General features: G+C 46.7%; 6 protein-coding genes across 6 annotated transcripts; 3 read left to right on the forward strand and 3 right to left on the reverse strand.

Annotated features, from left to right (window-relative positions):
* Nucleotides 1-3,488: 3,488 nt before the first annotated feature.
* On the reverse strand, nt 3,489-5,329 carry F4817DRAFT_177551 (alkaline phosphatase-like protein). The gene has a single exon (XM_049298297.1). The coding sequence runs from the start codon at nt 5,006-5,008 to the stop codon at nt 3,665-3,667; it is 1,344 nt and encodes a 447-aa protein (XP_049162882.1). The 5' UTR covers nt 5,009-5,329; the 3' UTR covers nt 3,489-3,664.
* Nucleotides 5,123-7,539, forward strand: F4817DRAFT_325280 (amidohydrolase 3). The gene is made up of 3 exons (XM_049301752.1): nt 5,123-5,434; nt 5,506-6,864; nt 6,935-7,539. Exons 2-3 carry the CDS (start codon nt 5,651-5,653, stop codon nt 7,377-7,379), a joined length of 1,659 nt encoding a protein of 552 aa, XP_049162883.1. The 5' UTR covers nt 5,123-5,434; nt 5,506-5,650; the 3' UTR covers nt 7,380-7,539.
* A 39-nt stretch (nt 7,540-7,578) lies between these two features.
* F4817DRAFT_325282 (DUF1295-domain-containing protein) lies at nt 7,579-9,014 on the forward strand (the record flags this gene model as incomplete). Its single annotated transcript, XM_049301753.1, has 3 exons — nt 7,579-8,201; nt 8,329-8,662; nt 8,718-9,014. Exons 1-3 carry the CDS (start codon nt 7,859-7,861, stop codon nt 9,010-9,012), a joined length of 972 nt encoding a protein of 323 aa, XP_049162884.1. The 5' UTR covers nt 7,579-7,858.
* A 78-nt stretch (nt 9,015-9,092) lies between these two features.
* Nucleotides 9,093-10,579, reverse strand: F4817DRAFT_177575 (inositol phosphatase). The gene is made up of 3 exons (XM_049298298.1): nt 10,255-10,579; nt 9,412-10,193; nt 9,093-9,359 (listed from the first exon to the last, which is right to left on the reverse strand). The coding sequence occupies exons 1-3, from the start codon at nt 10,383-10,385 to the stop codon at nt 9,229-9,231; spliced, it is 1,044 nt and encodes a 347-aa protein (XP_049162885.1). The 5' UTR covers nt 10,386-10,579; the 3' UTR covers nt 9,093-9,228.
* Nucleotides 10,580-13,593: 3,014 nt separating this feature from the next.
* F4817DRAFT_356149 (alpha/beta-hydrolase) lies at nt 13,594-15,600 on the reverse strand (the record flags this gene model as incomplete). The annotated part of the gene is made up of 1 exon (XM_049305759.1): nt 13,594-15,600. The coding sequence occupies one exon, from the start codon at nt 15,598-15,600 to the stop codon at nt 13,594-13,596; it is 2,007 nt and encodes a 668-aa protein (XP_049162886.1).
* A 396-nt stretch (nt 15,601-15,996) lies between these two features.
* On the forward strand, nt 15,997-18,286 carry F4817DRAFT_325300 (uncharacterized protein). Its single transcript, XM_049301754.1, has 2 exons — nt 15,997-17,626; nt 17,689-18,286. Exons 1-2 carry the CDS (start codon nt 16,330-16,332, stop codon nt 18,132-18,134), a joined length of 1,743 nt encoding a protein of 580 aa, XP_049162887.1. The 5' UTR covers nt 15,997-16,329; the 3' UTR covers nt 18,135-18,286.
* The last annotated feature ends 905 nt before the right edge of the window (nt 18,287-19,191 follow it).

Genomic DNA, 19,191 nt, shown 5'->3' on the forward strand with positions numbered 1-19,191 from the left:
GTTTCAAGAAAGTTCAGTAATAAAAATCATTTCGAAAACAATAACGATTCTGTGGGATGGAACAGTTTTATGATTGTAAAATAGCTTTTGTAAAGTAAAAGTTTAAAAATAAAAATCCGCCATATTATTTATGAATTTTGACCGATCAAAGCCTTTAAAACCTAAAAACGTTCTACCGTACGGAACCATTCTCCCCAACCCCCTTTTTTTACCATGGTAGATACCACCACCGATAGCCGTACTGATGGTAGACTCAAGGGTAGAAAGAAATGTGACTCCATTAGAGTAATCGAAGAACTTCTACTGGATAGTTAGGCCGGAAAGATAATTCAATCTGATCTGACGTTTAGATATGACCTATTCTTATCTAATAGACAGTCGGGTAATTCTAATGATACCATCTAGGCCGTCTATGCTATTATCATCTCCGTGTAGGTATTACATATCTGGGGGTTACTAAAGACACGCCACGTAAATATAGGTTAAGCAGACGGACTATGCGAGATGTAGTTGGTGCTACTTGAACAGGGGTCTGCACACGGAGTTGGACTCCGTTGGATTCAATGTTACCCGCCCCATAGATTGCGACATGGGGATTGATGAGGGTATATGCCGAGTAAGGGTCTTTGAGGGTTCGCGAGGAACAACTCTTTCTCATCCGGGATAGGCTTTCTCTCTACAATATTATATGGGACTACTTCTGGGAAAAGCGAGCCATCCTCACGCTGTGCATAGCGAAACTAAAAGATACGACGGCCAATAAACCGACGGGAATATATGTGGTACACTTGTAATAATTGTGATTCGAATTGCGTCTTCCGTTCTGTTTCATTATCATAAAAAGCACCAGTTTATTGATTAGGTCATATCCAGAGGAACAGTTGGTTCGATATCAATAAACCCCATAGGTTCCCATAAATATTGCTCTGGGCTCACTAAGTCGAGTGCTGGGTCTAGAACATCGTAATTCATGATGCCTGGAGAGGCCATCTGTGGCCACTGAAATGTGTCTAGGGGATTGCCGGAGCCCTGTTCGGCCATAGCCTCTACGCTGGAATTTGATTCGTATTGTTCAGGATGCTGTTGACCCAGTGCTCTCTTGAACTTTGCCCGTGCTTCGCTAGCTAACGTCCACGATACCGACATCTCGCTCAAGGCTTCGTCTAGGGTTGGAAAAGGAGTATCTTCAGCTAGGGAAGTTAAAGAGCTTGAAATTTTTGATGTGGTTATAATGGCATTCGTAGCAACTATAGCGCCCTGCACCAAGATTAAAGGGGTATTTCCTAGTGTGTGTTGGCTTTTAAACCGCCCCAGAATATTAGCTATCTCATCCGCAGAAGACTTGCATATCTGAATAGACTCCGCAAGAGAATCAGAAACCGGGCCTCGGTTCTCATGCAAAGTATCTGGTTCAATTGTCGCGACAAATGGGAGATTAAAACATATACGAGTGCTATGGTATAGCGTACTGTGTCAATACAGTTAGCAATGTAATCTTGTAGACGGGGGCTAGAACAGTTATTACTGCAAGACAGTTACGTTTGGCTGCAGACGATCTCTGTTAGTAAACCACTTCTTCCACCTCATATCAGCAGGAAGTGCTTCGTGCCAAGATAGCAGCCTAGCATTTAGTTGTTGTAATACGGTTGTAGTCCAGCGTTTAGACTTCGTGGAGCCCTTTCCCTTAGGCGAAAATACGTTGGAGAGCATGTCGTGGATAATACGTCCAAGCTCAACTTGTTGGTTAAATAGCAATGTTAACTTCGGGCCTGTATGTACCGTCTTGAGGAAACTCATATTATGAGACTGAAGCCAGTCGTCCCATATAGGGGGATAATGCCTTTTACTATAATCAGCAAATGTGAAAATATGTCTTACCTATCACACTTACGGCAAAGGCTCACTGGTGTCAACATCCGCATCGTTTTCGTGCATGAATGTTGGCCGCCCAAGGAAGAGACTAAAGATCCTAATCAAATGTCAACGGCCAAGTCTTTCAGGCATCGACCAGAATTCTTATACTTATCAGATAAAAAGCATCCCCAGTAGATCCGTCGTCGAAATTCTTCGTCAAAGAAGTACACCGCTGTCGATTGCACAGGTCGTCCCCAGAGTGCTGGGTCTCTTTGAAGTCCCAGGTCTTGTCCCATCCTAAATGCCAAGCCTCATTTCACCTTAGAGTTATGCAGCATTAAATCAGAAGTCTACTAGAAACTTACCAGAATACATCCAACCTTTAGACAAATTCCCCTTTCCGACCTCATAGTACGCACAGCACAATAGCGCTTGTACCGAGGTTATTGTTGGAACCACGAGTCCTTGTCTCACAAGCGTGTCCTCCGCATAGCTCACAAACCTAGATGCCAGGGCCCTAATATCTGCATCATGCGACATCAGCGCACCTAAAGCACACGTCGCATAGATAAGTGGTGGTGAGCAGAATTCGCTATTAATAGGGTCCCGGTCAAATTCTTGAACAAAACATTCCCGATCAATAAACATAAACTGGGGATACTGCCAGTGGAAGAAGAGTGCGAGACATAGGCGTATCGTAGGGTTGTGGTAGTATTCCACACTTTCGTACGACGGGGAGGTAGTTATAGGGGTGTTGTTGACTACCGGATTCTCGTCTACGCCGGTGAAAATACTTGTAGGGCCATGATATATCATTGAACCTTTGTACAAGACATCGGTTAGTGGTACCGAGGTAAGCTATTGGCACGAAAGATAGGTAGGTACCTTCAGTAGTCTCTTGCAGGGATGCCTTCGCCATTGACCCGCTTAGCTCCTCTTCTTGGGTTGTTAAAGGACCCTCGAAAGAGATCAAATGATCATGGAGGATAACATCTTCAAGAAGAGCATTGCGTTCTTCATGAGAGGCATTCTTGAGCTTGGCTAGAATTCCTTCAAGAGTGGCAACGCGAGATTCAAGAGCTGTAGCGTACTCGCGCGATACGGGAGGCCGTTTGAAATCATTATCGCGAAACTCACATCTCGCATTCGCCGCGGAGCAATTTCCACATGGATGGGTTCGCGAGCAGCGAACCTATTATGAATAGTTTAGCACTGCAAATCTCTTTAGATACTAAATAGTACCTAAGGAGAAAAAAAATTGGGATCTTAGTACTTTTCTATGTTGACAACGCTTGCATCTATCAATTGTGTTAGTCTTCGAGTTAAGGGGTTAAGGGAACCGGTTTCTTACGATAAGCGCCTAACGTGACTATTTTCCATCTGTATAGTTTACTATAAATATATATGAAGTATGGTCAAAGATAAGATGATCTGATGCTACATGTTGAAGAGAAGGATTCGGAATAGGGTTCCTTCATTTGGCTTCTGTGTTAGCGGAAATAAGGTACCTTGTCGTGGTTTAGGTGCATATTGCGACAATTCCTAGCGCCCTGTCATCTTATCTAATCGAACCGTCCCCGGATTAGGTACCCCCGGATCAGCCCGGTGCAATACATTTCTAAAAGGAAACAACGCACGGAGCAATGACAGGACAGGCATGAGCCGAATTTCCTATGACGCGTTTCTTCTGGACTTTTACACCAACCAATACGCGCTTTTTTCTCTTCATATTTCTCTCTTCACAATACATGAGTATACGAGTTGTCTATCTACATTCATACTCCAAATTCCAGTCCACTTCTGGTTGAGATCATAAAGCTTTAAGAGGGTCTGGTGGTGCCGGATCGTTCCTCAAACTCTTCTCAAATTCCGTCCTCAGCCTAAACATAGGTTGCATAACCCAAGTATTATATGCTAATATATCCGTTTCCTCTTTCGGATCGCGCGTGGTGTTGAATAGGTATGGGGACTCTAGTTTCCCTGATGATTTGTTCACCTGCGGCTCCCAAACGAAATGCATTTTCCAATCTCGCCACTTAATTGCCCGTAACTCGTTCTTAATATGAAACAAGAATCCCTCGCGAGACGACTTTGACTCAACCGGCTTGAGAAAAAGGGGAGTCTGGTCGACACCGTCAAAGGGTCGATCGTCAGGCAACGGAGACTTAGTAATGCTGATAATGGTGGAGAAGATATCGGTGACATGGACTATCTCATTAGAGGTGGTTCCTGGAGGAACATGATTTGGCCATCGGATTATGAAGGGCACTCTAAGGCTTCCTTCCATAGCGGTATGGTACGTGCCTGACCAAGGGCCGGCTGTTCCTTTGTAAGGGGGGCGGAATTCTGGTCCATTGTCGGACGCGAAGATAACCACGGTGTTATCGGCAATACCAAGCGAATCGATGTGATCAAGGAGCTGACCTACGCGGAAATCCATCTCGGCCATGGAGTCTGAAAAGTCACCATGGTTTGTCTTCCCTACAAAGTCGAGATGCGGCAGTGTAGGAAAATGTAGATGTATCAACGGGTGGTACAAGAAGAACGGCGCCTTCGCCTCGTTAACTTGCCGGCTTAACCAATCCTTCGAGTATTCGACCAATGTCTCGTCAATTAACCTTCGCTGCTCAAGATCGTATACATGGACATTTTCGGACGGTGTGCCAGCCTTCCCCTTCATGATATACGGCGTTTCCACAACATCAGCTACAAACCCAACCGTCGAAGTAAATTGGCTTTCATCGGAAGTTCTAGGGATTCCGTACCACTCATCGAACCCTCTATCGCTAGGATAACGGCCTGGGATATCACCCAAATGCCACTTTCCAAAATGCGCTGTGGCATAGCCATTTGTCTTCAGGACTTCTGCGAGAGTCCTCTCCCATCGCGTAAGACCTTGAGGAAAGCCAGGTGGAACTGATTGTAGACAACCAGTGCGAATTGGATGTCTACCTGTCATCAGAGCTGAACGTGTCGGCACACAGTCGCTTTCAACATTGAAATTATGTAGAAGCAGTCCTTCTTTAGCGAAAGCATCGATTCTGGGCGTAGCTGCACCCCTGAGGATGCCTCCTCCGTAGCAGCCTAACTCACCCCATCCCAGGTTGTCTGCGAGGATGAGGACAACGTTAGGCCTTTCAGGATCCTTAGACATGATTCGATTAGTTGAGGATAAAGTAAGTTGAGTGAGGGCTACTCTGAGATGTGTATAAAAGGGGGAGTTGTTAGGTACATTAATAAGAAACGGTCCTGACTAACTCGAGGATAGCCTCCATGGATGTGGGAGCTACCCAAGTCAAATATAAGCAAAGCCAATAGCCCCAGATTACTGCAGCTAAGAAAAGACTTTGTCACATCTTAGCAGTTGCAGTTACATAAACCTTCTCCGGGCGTTCGGACCTGCCATGTTCTCTACCTTAGGTACCCAAGGTAAGTTTGACGATGCTGGCGGAGAAGTCGAGACGGACATGAACTCCGTAGGATCCACTGCCTTTAAAATAGGTACCTATATTACGACTATACGCACACTCTAGGAGTCTCGCTATATCGTTCGAATAGATGTGCAGGGGCTAAAAGACTAGGTAGGCTACCAAGCTCCTGGATCGGACGGCTTTTCTAGCTGACCCCCAGCTGACTTAAACTGAATTGGTGGATCACGCGGGGCGCCTTCTTACGAACGCCTCGGAAAGAGGCTCTCTACGCTGATGATTCCTGTGGTGGTAGAGTTCTAACTTATTTCCAAGTTCCCAACAATACGCTCGGTCATTTATTATTTATATGTTTCGAAAAACACCCAATGGTTATCTCAATGGCACAATCCAAAGGCCATCTTTTCGTTGGCGGGAAAGTGTTCCTGCACGCCAAGAAACCGGGGCTCGAGACGGAGCCTCAATTTGGGGATGCAATTTACATACGCGACGGAATCATTGAGCACGTTGGTTTGGAGGAGGATGACGCTATTTCCCAGTCCCGAGCTGCCGGTGCTATTATACACAATCTCAATGGGCGAACCGTTCTGCCGGGCTTTATTGATGGCCACATTCACTTGCTAAGACTAGGACAATCACTGAGCAAAGTTGGGCTGGACCACTGTGAGAACTTGAACGATATTCGCAAGGCAATCAAGGATTATGCAGTTGCAAATCCTAACGAACCGCGTATTCTCTGTAAAGGATGGATGAGATATATGTCAAAACCTCTAGCAAGTCTAGTCGATGACTTAGACCCTCGGCCTATCTATGTAGATTCTAAGGATCTTCACACAACCTGGTGTAGCACCTCTGCTCTTGAGGAAATTGATGCGAAGAACCTAGTGGATCCTGAAGGAGGAAAAACCGAACGTGATTCGGATGGAAACCCTACGGGAGCTTTCGAAGAAGCCGCCGTCTTCACTATTATTTGGCCTTTCCTTGCATCAGTTGCGACTAAGAACGATCTCGAGGATTGGATCCGGGCTGCAGTACAGACATACAATAAGTCCGGTTATACCGGGGCAATAGACATGGCGATGGAAGAACAAACCTGGACTACTCTTCTCGATATACGCGAAGAACAGCGAGAACGACCATTTCCATTCCGGCTTGCGGCTTACTGGCTTATAACGCCTTCAAGCTCGGAAGCCGACTGTCTTTCCCAGGTTGACCGGGCTATCGAGGTACACAAGCAGCTCACCGCCGAGGAGTCGCCAGACCTCCACGTCGTCGGTATCAAGGTCATCTGTGACGGCATCATCGATGCCTGCACCGCTTATATGTCCGAACCTTATCTGAAAGGAGCTGACGCTACGAAACATATCACCGGCGAGCCATTCTGGAACCCCGAGATACTCAATGCGGTTGTGCGCAAAGCTGATGCCGCGGGTTTGCAGGTCGCGCTTCATGCTATCGGAGACGCTGCCATTACCATGGCTGTTGATGCCCTGTCTACGTGCTCCCCGAAGAATCGTCACCGCATGGAACATCTCGAGCTCGCATCTGCTCGGGACGCCAAGCGCCTCGGAGAATTTGAAATGTTGGTTTTTTCCTGAGTTCATATACAATTGCTTTATAGTTGATTATACCTATACTCACTCTATCTACAGCACCGCTTCGATTCAGCCCGTTCACGCTGACCCATGGATCCTCCGGGCGTGGCCAGATCTCCTAGGCCACCGCTGCGAGCGCGCTTTCCCTTATCGTGAGTTCTCGGACGGCGGCGCACCGCTCGCTCTCGGCAGCGACAGTCCGACATCACCGTGGGATATCATGGGCAACGTCTACGTTGCGAGTACAAGGAAGTCTTACAGAAACACGCAGCACGAAAATGTTGTCAACTACAACTTCCGCCTCGGCGTATGCGAATCCGTAGTAGCTGCGAGTTATGGCTCGGCCAGAAGCGTGTTCTGGGATGAACGTCTAGGCAGCCTAGAGCCGGGTAAGGTTGCGGATTTTACGATATGGGATATGGACTGGGATAAGGACAAGCTTCTTGGTGCTGCGGTAAAGGAAACGTGGTTTAATGGTGAACAGGTATGGGGCGCAGAGTAAGACATAAATATATCCTGATTCGACCCAGAAGCTCAATTCTTAGAACTCAGATTAATAAGTTCTTAATATGATATGAGTTGAATAACCTGATAACCCTTTCATATGTACCTACATATCATAGTCGATGGATATATACATGTATATGCGACCGCTAATCAGCACTCACTGCTCAGGGGTTATAAGATCCCAACGAGAATCATTTAACAAGGCGATCAAGAGTGGGGCATATCACACAAACTCCCAATGGAAAAAACATTCTCTTTTTCTACAGCTGAGAATACCATCTACGTCACCACGAAGTCGTGACATAGTTGACTCTTAAAGCAGTACATGTACACGATACCGGATTGACAGATATATAACATATAGTCTTGACATTTTTTATATATATAATACCCCAATCCATACATTAGGTACCTAACCTAGGCGGTTTTATCTAGTTACACCTAATCCATACCCCTAACCCAACCATCTTCACGATGGCATCAGGCATGCTACACAAATTCCTCCACTTAACCAACTTCCGGAACCCCTTCCTACGCACAGTAGTACCTAGCGTCGCAGCGGCCTTTGCCTTGCAGACGGCCGTAGCCATCCCGTCAATCGCCGCCCAAAGCGAGCGTTTCTACGATGTTTCCGGCTCCGCGACGTTTTTGACCGTCACCCTGTTGAGCTTATACCTTCCTGGCCTCCGCACCCGCGCCGCTGCATCACTGGCCGGTGCCCCGTTGGCAAGCCTGTCAAGTCCGTTTACGGCGACCGCTGGTTTCCACTGGCGCCAGGTTGCGCTGAGCGCTGCTGTGGTGTTTTGGTCGGTTAGATGTGCGTAGCCTTGTTTTCTTCTTCTTCTTACCTTTATACCCTAATAAGTGTATACAAGATCACTATTAGATGGAATTCAAGCGTATGTGCTACGTGAGAGGGTTGAGTTATTAACGTGCCTCCACAGTGGGCACATACCTCTTCCGCCGCGTCCTGCACCAAGGCCACGACTCCCGCTTCGACACGCTGCGGGGGTCGCCGGGTAAATTCGCAGGCGCCTGGTTCGGCCAAGCGACATGGGTATCGCTGTGTCTAGCGCCCGTGTTAGCCGTCAACGCGGTCCCGCCCGCGGCGCTCGCTGCCGTGCCGCTACGGGTTACCGACGTCTTGGGCCTGGCGCTGTTTGCCGGCGGGTTCGCGCTCGAGATCGTTGCTGATCGGCAGAAGGGCGAGTGGTTGCGCCGCCGCAAGGAGAAGCTGCATGATGAGCCGTTTATGACGGAGGGTCTGTGGAGTCGGAGGTAAGTGTTCTTGTAAGGAGTTGTGAAGGGTTGTGAGAAGCTGATGATCGAGTAGCCAGTATCCAAATTACTTGGGTGAATGTACGCTGTGGACGGGTATAGCTACCACAGCTGCTGGTGTCTTGGTGGCACGTCCAGTTCAGGTCGGACTTGGGTTTTCGGGTGGATTGTTAGGCAAGCTCCTGGTCTTGGCAGCATCGTTTGTGAGCCCGGCGTTCATAACGTCTTTACTGTTGAAAGTGACGGGTGTGCCGTTGAGCGAGAAGAAGTACGATGCCAAGTATGGCCATCGTAAAGATTATCAGGAGTGGAAACGAAACACGCCCAAATTCTTCCCCAAGTTATACTAGGATGTTATGATAATGTATATTATATTTGTAATATGATGAATATGATGGTCTTTTACATATTACTTGCATGCCGCATATACAATTTTCTTGGATCATATCCTCATCGTAAATCAGACTGGTATTCATTACGAAGTGCCCAACGCTCCAATGCTCTTTGCCTCATCGCCTAACCAGTTTGAAAGGCCCAATATCCAACAGCAACCCATCTGAATTAAATCACTTGTAAAATGACTTGACCTTCTCGACTTCGTCGTAGCTACCCAAATAGATACCTGATCGATCGTGAATGTGTTCCGGGACGACTTCAAGCATACGTCTCATCTTGCTGTCTACGGCTTGGCCACCGGCTAAGGAACAATCAGTATAAGTTACGAAAAAGATACAATAGTCACCACTTACCATTTTCAAAAACCATAGCCATAGGTGCGCATTCGTATAGAATCCGCAGCTTTCCCTTAGGGCTCTTCTTATCCGCGGGGTAGGCGAAGATACCACCGTACAGCAGCGTTCGATATGCGTCAGCCACCATGCTACCAATATATCTAGCGCTGTAGGGTTTCCCGTTACCCTGAGGGAATTTGAGAGAGTTGAAGTATTCCTTGGTATGGTCTTCCCAGTAGAGGGAGTTACCCTCGTTGACGGAGTAGATAGCTCTCTGCTTCGGGATTCGCATATTCGGGTGTGTTAAGATGAACTCGCCGAACGAATTATCTAACGTGAAGCCGTTGACAGTGCCGCCCATCATTGTGATAACGAGTTGAGCAGACGCGCCGTACATGGTGAATCCAGCAGCAAGAAGTTCCGTTCCGGGCTTCAGAATATCCTCCTTTGTTCCTGTGGAACCCTCAGCCAACTTGTGAACACCGAAGATTGTTCCAACCGAGACGCCAGCATCCAAGTTGGAGCTTCCATCGATGGGATCGCAAGCTACAGCGTACCGAGCTCCGGTGTGATCTTTAAAGTATATTACCTCTTCCTCTTCTTCCGACACTATCAATGCACACTTCCCCGACGATCTCATAGCTGCTATGAAAAGGTCATTTCCGATGACGTCAAGCTTCTTTTGGTCGTCACCTGTCGCATTGGATTGGCCAGCGAGGCCTGTCAGGTTTACTAGTGTGGCTCGGCGAATATAATGGGAGATGGCCTTGAAGGAGAATTGAAGAGCATGGCATAATAATCTGATAGAGTATTGAATTAGCCATAGTTGATCTATTAGTTCCTAGATAAGGTAGGACATACGTGAAATCTCCAGTTGCCTCTTTGTGTTTGGTCTGCTCTTCCGTAAGGAAACGAGTTAAAGTCACAATGTTTGTGTTTACAGTAGCCGTTTCGGCTGGAGGTACATCATTGCTGTTACCGTTCGACGCCATTATGCTTAAAAGAGGTAGGGAAGATCCAAAATCAAGTCGAGGGATGAGAGATAGTTAGGTAGGGGGAGAGGGAGGTACGAAAGAGGCCTGATAGGTTTCACTTGGGGTAAGTTAGGTACTAATTACGGAGAAATGGAGAGAAGAGAATCTTGGAGTAATGGGGAAATTTGGTTGATGAGGATTTGATTTGATTTGATTTAATAGGTTAGACTCCGACAACTTATCGTGAGAAAGGTTAAAACGAGAATTTGGTGTTTCTCAGAAATATATGCCGAGGGGGTATTGGGAAGTTTATAAAGCGTCCAATTCGTCTTTGTCATTCTTCACACTGTTCCAATGTGTTGTTAGTTATTACTGGTTTGCTCGGTGCTGCGGGTAACAGCAGCACGATGACATACGGCATCATCCCGAGCAGACCGCCATGCAGCCATTCTGTCATTCTAGACCCCAGGACCCAGAGCCCCATTTACCGGCCAAGGGGAAATGTGGGCTGGGCAATAGTGTACGAAGTAGCCGGATGGATTCTAAAAAAGAGGATTTTTCGGGTCATGGTATTTAAGCCGCCATCGATTATACCGAGGCGGGAGATGCGGAAGATGCCGGTAAGCTCGGCCTTTAAAACGTCACCAGCACCAGCACCAGCACCAGCAACTTTGATTTATCATTTTGATTCGCGTCGTGTGAGCTACCGGGTTGAGATGAGTCCCCTTGATTCGTTCGAATATCTCCATGTGACACGGTAAGGTTTCTGTTACTGTCGGTTATTTACTAAAAGGACCTTGACCGCGGAATGAGGTAATACAAGTATTACATTATGTACGAGTTTCCAGACGTACCCAGAAATAATCGGAGTTAATTGAGATAGTGAGGTAACACAGAAAAATTGACATCGCTATGATGCAGATGAGGGGTAGGGAACAGGGAGAGCTTCAGAGCTAAGACCACTAGGGCCGAAAGAGGGGCAACTCTTGGTATCGGTCATAGGTAGCTCCGGCTCCAGGATTTCTACCGGTGCAGTGCAGCTGGAGGTGCCTGTCCAGCCCAGTGGTACCTGGACGGGGTTTGATTGATCCGAGCTTCTCGGATTATTAACTTTCCTTTTCCCGGCGCGCGTCCACCAGGCACGCCCCACTTAGTTTGAAGCTTGGGAGCTAGAAATAATTTTTTTTTTCATCCTCCAACCATCGTCAATTCTTCCTTCTTAACAACATCACCCAGATGGATATTTCCAGGAGTAAAATGTAAGTACACAGAAATTCCTTCTATTCATCTTTCATTGATGACAAGTTGTAAACCGCAAACTAGAGTCTTTGACCTACGGGAATGAAACTGTTTTTACACGTCAGTCTGAGGATAGATTTGGATCTCAATTTCTTCATGGAACCCATCTGGAGCTTCATTGTGCTAACGCGATCCCAGGTAATCCGCCCTCCCTTAGGGTATAGATTGGGTCTGTTGCGATCGAGTTCGAACGACGCCTAACAGGTAAGCTTCCTTTTCTATACTATCGTCCACGTTACCCAAATGATGATTCTTCTATGCATTTGCATAGCTGGAAATTACCGTCCGAAGCTTATGCTCTTGACGAAAAAAACTGGCTGTTGTCTGATTTATATTTCCTGCATCTCGATTTCGCAAACTTTGACTTTTACATGGTTGCTAATATCGCATACAGCTGGTTCGATTGACTGATTGCTAAATGGTATGCAAATTTTCAACTCGATATTATATCCTTAAATGATGAAGCGGCACTGGGCTCCGAATTATTATTACATGAGTCGATACGCCATTTTGTGGCAGGCCTAGAAAACCTCGCCCACTGATCACGACATCCTCGTCTCGGTCGATCTAATCTCGCATCGAGCATATCGGCTAACATGGGATCTCCGAAGCAGTATTCCTCTATCAATATCTATTGTAAAACTTGGTATTCGATGGTCAACTAGGAACATTGGTTATAATTGTCTCGGGGCAATGGATATAATCTTTGATTCCGTGACATTTGCGACTAAGGTAAGCAATATTTTTCTTTCAACATACCAAAAACAACCTACCTGATGAGCACAGATGACGAGTCTGATTCGGGTTACCGTTGTAGACAACCTAATTACTACCATTCATGCATTTTCTGAACTCTTGTTTTTTATCGCTGTCATTATTTATTGTATAGTCGACATATTCTGACTTTCAGTTACAGGTGCAATGTCTCCAGTCCTACAGCTTCGGTTAGTACACGTTCAAGACTTGAAAGGCAACATGCTGCTGCAATATGATGATCCGACTAAAACAATTGACAAGCATATGTCAGAGCTTTACGGCGTTGATGACTCCGGTCATGTCTGACTGCAGCAGATGGAATCTTTTCACTCTCGCTCAAGCGTTGCTCCGGGCTAACTTGAAGTGATAGTATCTACTGAATGCTGCTCGCAGTGGCCTTTTTGTCTTGTCCTTGACTAATAAAGGTAAGAACTCGAATTTCTTATTATTACTACAAACCCTATAATGATGAACCAATAATTTCACGACGGTCAACATAGCTCGACAGCTTTGATGATATTGCCTTTGACAAGGCTGTGGATCTGATATAGGGTTTCAAACTTTGCTTTTTTTTTCCGCCGTTTAGAATCAAGCTGACTGATTCTCCAGTGCTAGCTCATGCTCTTATAACCAATACGCCCGCGTATTGCCGTCTCGGCTAGTCTACTGTAAGTATTAACAGGTAAGTGATGTGAAGTAATATTCGATTTCTTTCGCTATCCTAGGCTATTCTGCAAGTTGGCATAAGATACAGGAACATGTCTTATACATGTGGTTTCTACCCAACGTGTAATCAGAATAATTATCAATAGCAATATCAAAAAGTTATGAAGTATTGCTTTTTCATCTTTACGAAGTCAATGTTTGAAAGAGTTGCAAGTAGATGGAGATATTGGGTTATGCCGTCTATATATTAGAATTATCACTGAAAATTCAATTGTAGACAGTCAACTGTTATAAGTAAGCCACGTGTGTATGATATGATCTCTTGTTTGATTTTAAACCATCTTGTGCATATGTTAGCCACGCCGACGAGGCTTAATAGATCATTATAATATCAAGAATTGTTTATTGCTCGGGTATGGGTATCTAGTATGATGATTCAGGCCAAAGTGGAAGATTTCAATGATAGATATGCTGTGCAAAGTACTGTATAAGGCGAGAGTTAAGTTTATGAACCAACAAGTATTGCAATGATAACGCCACCGCCGACAGCTAACCCCAAGCCAATACCAGGCCTTACCCTTGACACAGCTACACTCGACGGCGTTGCGGTAGCCGTAAACAAGCCGGTGAGCTGAGTTGTAGTTGTCGAAGGATTGGCGACAGCAGAGGCTGGTGGCGTCGTCACCGTTGGTCCTGTTTCTACGACGCCATTGACAACGGAACCATCACCGTTTAGAATGGCGCTCTGTTGCTCCTCGCTACAACTACCGGGCACGTCGCGAAGCCAGCAGGTTGGTGAGGGGGCGGCGGGGAGGTCAAGAGTGCTGTTGGCCTCGGCGGAGCCCGTTGTGTTGTACGTAGAAAGGTCGATGTTCTCTCCTGTGGACACGCTGTCGCCACGGATGACCCGCGCGAATATTTCGAAAGCCGTGGCTGGCTGATAAGCTGGTACGAAGTGGCCTGCTTGGTACACGCGGCTGAAGGACAGATTGCCGAACTGTCGTACCGCGCCGCCGACGTAGCTGTCGTTGACGATGATGGGCGCGTATCCAGCGGACGCGAAGGTTGTTTCATAGCCTGCTACGGATGAGGCGAGCGCTAGGGATACTGCCTCGCCGCCTAGCCAGTTGCAAATATAATCTCGGTCGCCGTATATAAAGCCTACGCGAATACCTGAGTTAAGGAGTGAGGCTAGCTTGGGTACCATTGCCTCGCGTTCGTAGTCCCCGGTGGAGGCGAAAGCTGCGGCAACTTGGCTGTTTGTCTCCGTGTAATTGAGGCGCGTGCCGATGGCCTTCTGGAAGGTTGGCGTGTTCACGTACTCCAGATATCGCCGAGGCGGGAATGAGTCGGGTAGAGGCGCCGCGATATCATAAAGGCTGCGGCCGGCATCTGAGTAGGGCAACATGACGTTGTTGGTACAGTTATTGTAGGCGGACTCGCAGATGTGGTTCACGTCTGGGACCGAACCGCTGTTGTTTGGGTCTTTACTAGCAACTGCGGTCCGACATTGGTTGATCAGATCTCGACACCCACCGTCGGTGTAGAAGCTAGCATTGGCCATTTTTGCTCTGACGGAGTTGATGGCAGGAAAACCGTAGGGATTGTTGACTGCCATGATGGGATAATATGGTGCTTGGATCAAGTCGTCGACACAGCCGTTTACAATACCAAGTGAGACAAGGCGAATCTCTACGGAAGTGCTATTCGAAACAGTCCCGTTGCCTCGAACGGCGTTCATCTGTTCCCATTTCTGCGCAAACGCGGGGCCGTACTTCCCTCCGTAGCTTTCCGAAAACAGATTCACGCCTAGGACGTTGTCCTTTGGAGGATTCAACTCCGGGAAAGCCCCTAAGAACCCTTGTAGCATATGCCATATGGCGATAGCTGCCGTCTCGGTCGTGTTAGCCGTATGGTTGATATTCATAGAACTAAATGTACCGTCTAGATATGCGCTCGGCGGTAGCGAATCCGGTCTCTTGTCAGGTGGGGTATAAATTTCGTTGGTGAGTAAGTTGATGGAACCTTTCGTAGGGACATCGTAGGAAAACCCAACCTGGTTCGGCTGGTCTATAAATAACATATTCGACGCCCTATCCCAACCCCATTCCCGCGCTATGGTGGCGAACTTGTCGGTGCCATTATCAACCACCTCGCAAGGACCGTTCTCTGTAAAGAAGCCGAACATAGAACTCGACCCCGGGCCGCCATTGAGCCAGATGGTTAGACTAGAATTGGCTTGCTTGTCCCGCGCCCCAACAAACCAGAAGAAAGTATTGGTGGGGAAATCACCCGGGAGGCTCACCCAGCCAGTATACTGCGTTTGCGACTCGAATGCGGTGTTACAGGCTCCATGAGGCACTTTATAGCTGATCTTGATATTAGGGTCGATCGGTGAGGAAATAGTTGTAAGATTCAGGTCTTGGGACGTAGAATTCGGAAATTGGCCATTGACGAGGCGTAATAGTTTTATAGCAGCAACTAGAACTGCATTGGCGCAGTTCAGTCGCATTATCGCCGTCTGACGGTCGTCATTCTTGGTCGCAATTGGCTCCCGGGCCGAAGAATATAGGATGGAAGGTTACGAGAACCAAGACGAGGCAAAAGTAGCAATAGAAGGTAACTAGGTAGGTAGTTGAATAAGAAGTTATAGCTAATGTCTTAGAATTCAATGTGTGAGCCGATATATGAGGTACCTAGGTAGGGTATGGTACAAATGAAGATTGAAGTGGGTAGGTTCGCGATGGCGGGCTACTGCGGGATCATGTGGAGATTGAAGCGGACCCGTAAATCGATCTAAGCCCCATATCACACTAGCCTCGGGTACCTTGCATTAAATATCCCCCGATTTCTCGATTCAATTGTATAAGTACATAAATAGCACTCTACATATATATACACCTAACCCCTGATGAAAAAGGGGTATAAATGCTTGGAGAGTCATTCGAGTTTTAGTCCAAAAGACTTCTTTTAAGTCGGTCTAAGAAGTCAGTCTAAGAAATTCTGATCAATAAGGATGCATTTTGAGATACCTTATAGCCTACAATGCGATAGAATCTAATCAGGATGTAAGAGGCATAGCATCCTTCGCGTCGTAATATGCATCAAGCCCAGAGCATACTAGTTTTCAGCTCAGCTGGGGCTGAACTTGACCCGAGTTGGCACAATAAGATAGAAAGTTCATTATATTATTTATGAGGATTTTTGTATTTTTATTTCAATCATCAGGAAGGGCGCCAAAATGTCTTCAACAGGTTCAGGCTACTCGGCCACCGACATCATCACGTTTATTGGTATTCCCTTAGCAGTCCTTGGCGTATTGCCTATCCTATACAACACCGTCGCAACGCTAGCCGCCCTATCTAAGATTAAGCGCATGCTTAGACATGGTCGCTTAACAGCATTAACACGTAGCGATGTGGTAAATCGAGTAATCGAAGTGGAACTACCACGATATGCCGTCACGCCATGTGATCGCTTCGAAGAGACGGAGCTATACTGGCGGCCCTCTCGGCAACCTAGCTCTATCCCCGGAGGATCGTGGACTACTTTCAACTGGCAGACTCGCGCTATCGGCGCTAAGACTCAGCGTGTGGAATACGCGGACCAGCTCCGACAACCACAGGTCGATGTAGCATTTGACAAACTCATCGCATATTTACTGGACCTGGGTGCCATCCCTGATGCGCACGGCTGGAAACTATTGCGCTCGACGGGGCTATGGACTCCCACGGGTTGCTCGTTGATGAAGTCGCCCGACGGACAACATGAGGCTTTGACCATCGCTCCTCTGGACGATTCCGATGGACATCTATCTCTTAAGGTAAATTGGTCATCGCATTGGACGACTCGGGATTTTTCTTCCTTGCCTCCTTATTGGATAAGACTTCCACCACCGCCTCAGCCAGAACAATCTGAGATCACTGGAACTGTTGGTCCCGAAGAGACGCCGTCTGCAGCTCAGGGAGAGGCCGGAGAGGGTGATATGGAAAATGCTAAGGAGAAAGAGCACAGTAGCTTACGTAAAGAATTTCTCGACTCGATTCAGAGGCAAGCTGAGAAAAGCTCTAGAGCAACTATAACATGCCAGATATCTGTTGAAGGCCTAATCTCTGCGAAGAGCCAGGAGGATGAAGCCGTACTATCGTCTATAAATCTACAAAGCCTCTATATTGAACATCTTCGGATTCGCCCTGGCAAGTCCGATGGTATTTGGTTTTCGAGCGTTGCGACAGCTTATGGGACTACGAGTCAAACCGTGCTATGGAACTACAAGATCCCCGATGAGATCCTCGCCTTTTCCCGGCGGGACAGCGTACCCTGCGGTGTGCTCGTGCTTTTAGGCGTGGTACACGAGTCGCAGACGCCTGAATGGGCTACCAACTATAACGGACAAGAAGAGGCCCGAGATCTATTCTTTAGACGCAGTGCGGACCAGCGTGCCGCCGTAATGGCCGAGTCGAAAATGACCCCTCCCCAGAGGGAAATTGCTGCTCGAGAGCGGATGCAGAGGGAGATGAACCAGAGAATGCAAGACAGTAAGTAATCGCCATAGCAACTGAGGATAAAGGCGATGCTTACCTATCTTACTCGTTAACAGTGCGCGACCATTCAAGGCTCGAGAACCAGCGTCGCGAAGCGCGCACGTCCGAGGCGCTGCAGAGCCCAAAGTGGGACACGAAGCTTGTAGCCGAGCATAATCTGCACTGGCTCAAGCAGAACCATGAGCGTGCGATCGCTAGCGGCGTCAGCATCAATTCCAACCTAACTCCCAGGGACGTGGTGGGCTCGCTGCTACATCGGATGATCCTCGATGGCCAATTCGCCTCGTCGATTTGCAAGATGCTCGATTTATGGAAATCATGGGCTGATAACGGCGGCATGAGGAGGTCTGACTTGGAAGCCTTGCGAGAGGATCAAGTGGTATTTGCCTTGGCTAGTCTCCTGGTTGCTCTGATCAAGGATACTTCCACGGCACATGAGGGCACGCTGTCGTTGGATCTGCAGGAATGTCTGCGGATGTGGAAGATTGTGAGGCTGGGATGAAAATTACCAGGGGTTGTCTACGTTTGCCATTTATCTTGATATCCAATTAGAGCATGTCGTCTTAAGTGTAAAGAAATTCATAACTATAATATTCTACCTAGTCGGAATGTTCTAGCGATCTAGGTTTAATATGTCAGGTACGTAGATTGGAACGAAACATATATCCTGATGTTTAGAACTCAAAGAGCAATACTATATAGGTACCTCCTATTTATCTATTTTACGTATGTAAAATGCCATATTAAAACTTGGTCAAATAACGATTACTCCTATGTTCCCCTATTCCAATATCAACACCCCTGATCTCGTGCATGGCTTAACCTAATGACTTTCAAAGCAAAACTTGCTATGATGATATAGCTTGTTCTCCTGATTTACGAATTTGCCCCACGTCTCTCATCGTCGATACCATCCAGGATGAAGAAGTTGGTACACCGCCGGGGTCGATATTTGAGCGCCAAAGTTGTAGTTTTACGGCCACGCAAAGCATTGGGAAATTTTTGTCATAAAAAGGCCGTGAACAGTTTTGAAGGGATGAAGTTGTGATCGATAGATGAATGCCATGACGCTCTATTTTAGAACTATTAGCACACTTACTCATATTATCCCTTACATAGGTATGTATTTGTCCTTACAAATATAGCGACAATATAAGCTATATATATCATAGTATTAATTGCTCCGAGTATCATTCTTCATGGGATATTGAAACCCTTGATTTAGACAGATTTTCAATGCACATGACGTAGATATTTGACATGTTGATGTTCATGCATAAGCCCTTGCGTCGAAACGTCATAACCCTAAGTATGGGGATGTATTTAAATATTTAGAGCTCGTATTTAACTCATAATACGCTGTATTACCATAACTAAAAAATATACGTCTCTCTTCAAACTTGCTATAGCTTTAATTTCTCGACCTTGTACGCCGGCACTATTGCAGTTACTGTGTGGTCTAGGAAGCAGGGTTTACCCTAATCTTATAGAGACGAAAGTCAAAAGTTACTTACCAGACATATTATAGCTAGAATGATAATTTATTAATTCCTTCCAAA

This window comes from Daldinia loculata (assembly GCF_022478755.1).
Source record: "Daldinia loculata strain CBS 113971 unplaced genomic scaffold F4817scaffold_4, whole genome shotgun sequence".
NCBI lineage: Eukaryota > Fungi > Ascomycota > Sordariomycetes > Xylariales > Hypoxylaceae > Daldinia > Daldinia loculata.

Excerpts from the sequence above, each read along its gene's own strand:
- F4817DRAFT_177551 (XM_049298297.1), bottom strand. The coding sequence starts at position 5,008 with ATGTCTAAGGATCCTGAAAGGCCTAACGTTGTCCTCATCCTCGCAGAC.
- F4817DRAFT_325280 (XM_049301752.1), top strand. The coding sequence starts at position 5,651 with ATGGTTATCTCAATGGCACAATCCAAAGGCCATCTTTTCGTTGGCGGG. Across the intron at positions 6,865-6,934 it reads CGCCTCGGAGAATTTGAAAT|CACCGCTTCGATTCAGCCCG; the intron begins GTTGGTTTTTTC and ends CTCTATCTACAG.
- F4817DRAFT_177575 (XM_049298298.1), bottom strand. The coding sequence starts at position 10,385 with ATGGCGTCGAACGGTAACAGCAATGATGTACCTCCAGCCGAAACGGCT. Across the intron at positions 10,194-10,254 it reads GAGGCAACTGGAGATTTCAC|ATTATTATGCCATGCTCTTC; the intron begins GTATGTCCTACC and ends ATACTCTATCAG. Across the intron at positions 9,360-9,411 it reads GGCTATGGTTTTTGAAAATG|CCGGTGGCCAAGCCGTAGAC; the intron begins GTAAGTGGTGAC and ends ATTGTTCCTTAG.
- F4817DRAFT_325300 (XM_049301754.1), top strand. The coding sequence starts at position 16,330 with ATGTCTTCAACAGGTTCAGGCTACTCGGCCACCGACATCATCACGTTT. Across the intron at positions 17,627-17,688 it reads GAACCAGAGAATGCAAGACA|TGCGCGACCATTCAAGGCTC; the intron begins GTAAGTAATCGC and ends ACTCGTTAACAG.